Source organism: Crocuta crocuta, unplaced genomic scaffold (genome assembly GCF_008692635.1).
Source record: "Crocuta crocuta isolate KB4526 unplaced genomic scaffold, BGI_CrCroc_1.0 scaffold327, whole genome shotgun sequence".
In the NCBI taxonomy this organism is placed as follows: domain Eukaryota; kingdom Metazoa; phylum Chordata; class Mammalia; order Carnivora; family Hyaenidae; genus Crocuta; species Crocuta crocuta.
Window position 1 is genome coordinate 1,080,751 of NW_027529176.1, and position 6,221 is coordinate 1,086,971.

A 6,221-nucleotide genomic window follows, 5' to 3' on the forward strand; every position below is an offset into this window, starting at 1 on the left:
CACCAATACCGCTGCTGATCATTGGGCATTAGGAGTGCCGTTGGGGAGGGGTGTCCAGCATTGCGTTCCCGCCACAGAAGCTGATGGCATGCGCGCTGCTCGTGGGCGGTCACCCGGGACTGCCTCCTCCCTCAGGCTAGCTGCTCCGGCGGCGCTGTCCCCAGGCCGGGCCTGGAGGCCTCCTGCGGTGGGGAGGAGTGTGCAAGGCGGCCTCTGGTACCTTTTCCTCCTACTTCCTAGGCCTTGCCTCTGGAGGGACAGGTTCACGGGGTGTGAGTCCCAGTGATAAAATTGGAGGCCCAGAGAGGGGCCGTCCAGGTCCCAGATGGGATCAAGAGGGAGGAAAGCAGGTCCATGTCCCCAGCCTGGCTGGGCAGGTGCTTCTAGGAGACAGACCCGCTGCTATGCCTTCTTAGCCAGCGCAGCCAAGACTTCGTTCTGTCTCTGGGACGCACAGCATCCTGGCCTTGACGGTCAAGTGTCAGCAGACACTGTCCTGTTCTGTTCCTCCTGGAGACGTCAGGAGAGACCTTTTTCCTCGTTCTTTCCAATTTCAAGAAACGGCGCGCATTCCTTGGACCGTGGCTTCTAGCCATCAGAGTCATGACGGATGTGACGTCTGCTTCTGTTACATGTCCTCCTCTGCCTCTCGGGAGCGTGGGGCCAGGTGACGATGCCGAGCCCACCCAGATAATCCGGGAGAATGTCCCCATCCCCAGAGCCTTCCCTTCATCACGTGTGCAGAGTCCCTTTGGCCATTTTTTTAGGTCACCTTTTCAGAGGCGTAGGGATGACTGGGTGGGTACGCGGGGGGGCAGGTGTCCCCCTGGGATTGTCACCACTGCTCTCTGCCCAGGGGGCCCTGCTTGATGCTTGCGTTGTACCCTCTGCTTACCTGACGGAGCTCGGGCCAGGCGGCCATGGGGAGGAGGTGACGCAGACCTCTGCACCCATGCCCGGTGTCTGGGGTGCCAGCGCCCAGGATGCCAGGTGCCGAGCAGCTCTAGAGGTGCTTGGGCCGCAGGAAGCCCTCCTCTGGCCCCAGGGCGCCCTGGGGGTGTTGGGGTCAGCCGCTGGCTTCTGGTCCTGGGGAAGCCATGTGCGCCTGCCGGGGGGCTTGGGGGCCCTTTGCTGGGGCTGCTGTAACAAAGCATCACAGACCAAGGGCTTAAACGAAAGACTGTTTTCTAAGTCTGCAGGCTAGAGGTCCAAGGTCAAGGTGTTGGTAGGTTCTGAGGCCTTTCCTGGTTCTCCTTTGTCTTCACGTTGTTTGCTGTGTGTCTGTGTCCGAACTTCCTTTTATGAGAACACCAGTCGGAGTTCGGGGAACTGTACTGACTTCATTGTAACTGGATTAGTACCGTAAAGACCAGTTTGCAGACAGAAGCCCCTGTTCTGAGTGCGGCACGGACTTCAGTTGCTAACGGACCAGGAAGGACCTTGCTGACCCAGCCCCGAGGCTTGGGTTTGAGCTGGATAGAGCTCAGCAGACCCTGGGCCTTTAGAACCCAGAGGTTCCTGGGAACCGTGCCTGGTGCCAGGGACGGGGTTGGAGATGGGGACGGAAGGGTCTGGATTCCAAACCCTGGCATGTGGGGCTGTCCTCTGAGGCTACGACGTGGCTGGCTCCCTGTGGCCACTGTCACAGGCTAGGATTAGACAGGGTAGCCTAGGTCTGCCTCCTTGAGACTGGGGTTGGGGGGCCTAGACTCTGGCGAACAGGAGGAGGGTGGTCAGGGCCTTGAGGGAACAAGAAGGTCTGGATTTCATCCTTGTCTGATGGAAACTTCTGGAAAATCCTAGTGAGAGTGGCATTGGGAGCTGGGTCCTGGGGAAACAGGTGGAGAGGAGGCCATGTGCCATGTAGTGGCCGCAGCCAAGAGTCGGGCAGGTCCAGCACAGCTCTCCTCTGGCGGGGCAGTGGGGGGCGGTGGTTGGGTTGGGGATGAACACGCGAATTGAGCTGAAAGGAGGGGAGTGAGGTGAGCAAGCCCCACCCCTGGTTCCGGTGCTCTGACCTTGGCCGCGAAGCACCCTGGCCCCCTTTGGCCCGCTCTACTAGGAGCCAGATGAGGGAGCTGGTGGGTCATAGGGGAGAGCATCGCTCTCTGACCTCCAGGGCAGGGAAGCTGGGCAGCTGTTTGTCTGTACTTTCTGGGGCCCTTGAGCGTTTCTGTGCTCTGGGGGCACACAGAGCAGAGGCAGTGGCCACGGGGCTTGTTCTGTGGCTGCTAGGCAGGTGGGCCTCAGGTCCAAGGTCGTCTTCATGTTTGGACACCGGGAGGGAGGGCAGAGATAGCTGCCATCAGGGAAGGGCCAGGTGCACTCTCTCCTCCCAGGCTGTGCCAGCAGGGCGTGTGACCCGGGTGTGCACTGCCGCCGTGCTAAGGGTCCCTCTGGGTGGTACNGAAACTTCTGGAAAATCCTAGTGAGAGTGGCATTGGGAGCTGGGTCCTGGGGAAACAGGTGGAGAGGAGGCCATGTGCCATGTAGTGGCCGCAGCCAAGAGTCGGGCAGGTCCAGCACAGCTCTCCTCTGGCGGGGCAGTGGGGGGCGGTGGTTGGGTTGGGGATGAACACGCGAATTGAGCTGAAAGGAGGGGAGTGAGGTGAGCAAGCCCCACCCCTGGTTCCGGTGCTCTGACCTTGGCCGCGAAGCACCCTGGCCCCCTTTAGCCCGCTCTACTAGGAGCCAGATGAGGGAGCTGGTGGGTCACAGGGGAGAGCATCGCTCTCTGACCTCCAGGGCAGGGAAGCTGGGCAGCTGTTTGTCTGTACTTTCTGGGGCCCTTGAGCGTTTCTGTGCTCTGGGGGCACACAGAGCAGAGCAGTGGCCACGGGGTTTGTTCTGTGGCTGCTAGGCAGGTGGGCCTCAGGTCCAAGGTCGTCTTCATGTTTGGACACCGGGAGGGAGGGCAGAGATAGCTGCCATCAGGGAAGGGCCAGGTGCACTCTCTCCTCCCAGGCTGTGCCAGCAGGGCGTGTGACCCGGGTGTGCACTGCCGCCGTGCTAAGGGTCCCTCTGGGTGGTACCGCTGGGTGATAGGGCCTCCCAGTCAGGGAGGAACCAGAGGGAGGCTGGCAGGCAGGTATGGGGCCCCGGGTCACCCAGAGCCTTTCAAGGTCAGGCTTGGTGAGCCAGACGGCAGGCGCGTAGCCCAGGGCAGGCAGAATGGCCCGCTATGGAGCGGCCGCCCCCTGCAACGTGCACACTCCTTCTGACCCTCCCCCGCCCCCCCCTGCACTGGCCCCTCAGCTGCTCTCCCCCTGCCTTGGCCCAGGCTGCCCCTGGAGCTGGCTGCTTCCTCCCACCCCGGCTGGGCCGTGGGCTCGGCACTAGCGGGGGCTCCCCCGGGCCCTGTGCCTTCCGCTTGGCGAGGACATGCCGCGCTCCTGCTCACGGCCGCCACCTCAGGCTCCCGGGTGCAGTGTCACAGGTGCACCCAGCGGGCTGACGGGACAGCTTCCTAGTGCCCGGCACTTCTCCCACCTTTCTCGGGGCTCTGGTCCTCAGTGGCCGTGAATGGCGGGGAGACCTTGGAAGCAGGCTGGGGCGCCGAGTCTCCCTCTCCCCCTGCCTTGCAGAGCTCAGGCCCCGGGGCCTCCAGTGGACCGGGCGGAGATCACAGTGAGCTCGCCACCCGGATCGCCAGCCTGGAAGTGGAGAACCAGAGCCTGCGAGGCGGTGAGGCCCTGGGCCCAGCGGATGGGGTGCCCCACCCTGTCCCCGTCGTCTGACCAGCGCCCCCTTTGCTCTGCAGCGGTGCAAGGTCTGCAGCAGGCCGTCTCCAAGCTGGAGGCCCGGCTGAGCGCGCTGGAGAAGAGCTCGCCTGTCCACCGGGCTGCAGCCCCACAGACCCAGGTGAGCACCCTGCTCGGACCAGGGACCCCTGCCTGGGCACATGGGGAGGGGGCAGAGGTGCTCCTGCCCTCCCCCCCAGCCCTTTAACCAGGGTGCGAGGCCCTCAGCCTCCCTCCCCTGCGGCAGCACGTGTCCCCCATGCGCCAAGTGGAGCCCCCCGCCAGGAAGACGGCTGCCGCTGCGGAAGACGACGAGGACGACGCCATCGACCTGTTCGGCAGCGATGACGAGGAGGACAAGGAGGCGGCCCGGCTGCGGGCGGAGAGGCTGCGGCAGTACGCCGAGAAGAAGGCCAGGAAGCCTGCGCTGGTGGCCAAGTCCTCCATCCTCCTGGATGTCAAGCCCGTGAGTGGCGCGCCTCCGCCCCTGGCCCTGCCCCGGGGGCCCTGCTGCGGCAGGGGGGGGGGCGGCACTCTTGGTGTCTGCAGGCTCCTGACCCAGCCTCTCCGCCCCTTGGCTCCCAGTGGGATGACGAGACGGATATGGCCCAGCTGGAGGCCTGCGTGCGCTCCATCCAGTTAGACGGGCTGACGTGGGGGGGCTCCAAGCTGGTGCCCGTGGGCTATGGCATCCGTAAGCTCCAGATCCAGTGTGTGGTGGAGGACGACAAGGTGGGCACCGACCTGCTGGAGGAGGAGATCACCAAGTTCGAGGAGCACGTGAGTGGGCAGGCCCCCAGGGGAGCCCCAGGCCTGGCAGGGGTCCAGAGGGGTCGGTCTGTGGGGACCGGGGCCCCACGTGACCCCTGGCCTCCCCGCCGCCTCCTCAGGTGCAGAGTGTGGACATTGCCGCTTTCAACAAGATCTGAGCCCCACCGTGGGGCTGGAGTGTGCGAGGCTGCAGCCATTAAAGATTGAGATTCCACCCTGGCTCCTGTCTTGGTCTGGGCTGGGCGGGCGGGCACGTTCAGGGAGTGGCCACGCGCCAGGCCTGTGACTAGGCCTGTGTCTCATCAGTGTCCTGCCTGGACCCCTACGCCCCTGGGCCAGTGCCAGCCTCCCGGTCCTTGGTTTCTCCACAGCATTCTTGTTGTTTTACGTGTGTTTATTTTGAGGGAGTGGGGGGGAGTAGGGGAGGGACAGAGGGAGACCGAAAATCCCAGGCAGGCTCCACGCTGTCAGCACGGAGTCCAAACCCAAGAACCGTGAGATCATCACCTGAGCCGACATCAAGAGTCAGGCACTTCCCAACTGAGCCACCCGGGTGCCCCGTGCCCCCAGCATTTTGGTGTGTGACCGAACCCCCGTCTGCCCTCCTGTCCTCATGAGTCCCACGTCCGTCCGGTTCAAGCTACTGCGGCAGAAGCGGCACACGTGGCTCCTTCCCTGTGGGGATTGCTGGCCCTCCGAGGCTCAGGAGGCATCTTCTTGGCCTTCTCTGGGTTCCCTTCCCAGCCAAGCTGTCCCCATGGGGCCAAAAGTGTCTTCCTGAAACTGGCCAGGGAAGGAAGGTCCCAGTGGCTGACCTGGCCCTGCTTCTGCGACGAGTCATGGGCTCCCCAGGTCTGACCCGTGTGAAACCCTGTCAGCCTCTCACCACGCCCAGGGTTAGGGTGGGCTGCTTGCCTTACATGCGGCGGCCCCTCCGTCACCAGACACTTGGACCCTGGACAGGCCCATGACTTTTGTTGTTTTTTAACGTATATTTATTTCTGAGAGAGAGAGGCAGCGTGAGCAGGGGAGCGGCAGAGAGAGGGGAGGCACAGAATCCGAAGCAGGCTCTAGGCTCTCAGCTGTCAGCACAGAGCCCAACGTGGGGCTCGAACCCATGAACCATGAGATCATGACCTGAGCCAAAGTCAGACACTTAACCGACTGAGACACCCGGGCGCCCCTGGACAGGCCCATGGTTAATTGTCCTGTGGAGCTATACCCACTGTCCTGTGAGGGCAGTGTCTGGGCCACTGGTGGCTCCTCCCTGGGACTGGTGGCCAGCGTGGCTGGTGAGACCGCCATCCTCAGAGTTGGGGACAAAGGGTGTGGGCTGTGGTGTGGTCAACTTGTGGTCTGAGCCTGTGTCCTGCAGGCACCGAGCCAAAAGGGGAATGGACCACCCTCCTTGACAGTGGGGTCCTGACAGGCTACCCGCTGACCCCTCTGTTCTTGGTCAGCACCACACTGGTTCCTTGAGCCGAATGGTGTGGCACCGCCTTGGTGCTCACGTGGATTCTAGAATCCCCTCTGCCTACTGTCCCTCTCCAGGCCTGGGCTGGTGTGCAGTTAGCACCTACTCCACTCTCCCGGCCAGCGGGGCGGGGTGGGGGGTGGGAACCTCAGATCAGACCTTGCTCCAGTGGGAGGGGCCCGTGAGCCGTCCCGCCCCGGGGGAGGCCCCGCCCTCCCGGCCGCGCCCCGGGCGCG

At 63.7% G+C, this 6,221-nt stretch overlaps 2 protein-coding genes across 3 annotated transcripts in view; both read left to right on the forward strand.

The window, feature by feature from the left end:
• EEF1D (eukaryotic translation elongation factor 1 delta) overlaps positions 1–4,725 on the forward strand; it is a 13,455-nt gene extending 8,730 nt beyond the window's left edge. For both annotated transcript variants that reach the window (XM_077758246.1, XM_077758245.1), the window contains exons 4-8: positions 3,585–3,684; positions 3,761–3,861; positions 3,988–4,206; positions 4,326–4,520; positions 4,631–4,725. In XM_077758246.1, the coding sequence (XP_077614372.1) occupies positions 3,585–3,684; positions 3,761–3,861; positions 3,988–4,206; positions 4,326–4,520; positions 4,631–4,669 (654 nt within the window). In that variant the 3' untranslated portion in view covers positions 4,670–4,725. The remainder of the gene's footprint in view (positions 1–3,584; positions 3,685–3,760; positions 3,862–3,987; positions 4,207–4,325; positions 4,521–4,630) is intronic.
• Positions 4,726–5,706: 981 nt separating this feature from the next.
• NAPRT (nicotinate phosphoribosyltransferase) overlaps positions 5,707–6,221 on the forward strand; it is a 4,285-nt gene continuing 3,770 nt past the window's right edge. The window contains exon 1 of the mRNA XM_077758139.1: positions 5,707–5,803. Within this exon, the coding sequence (XP_077614265.1) occupies positions 5,707–5,803 (97 nt within the window). The remainder of the gene's footprint in view (positions 5,804–6,221) is intronic.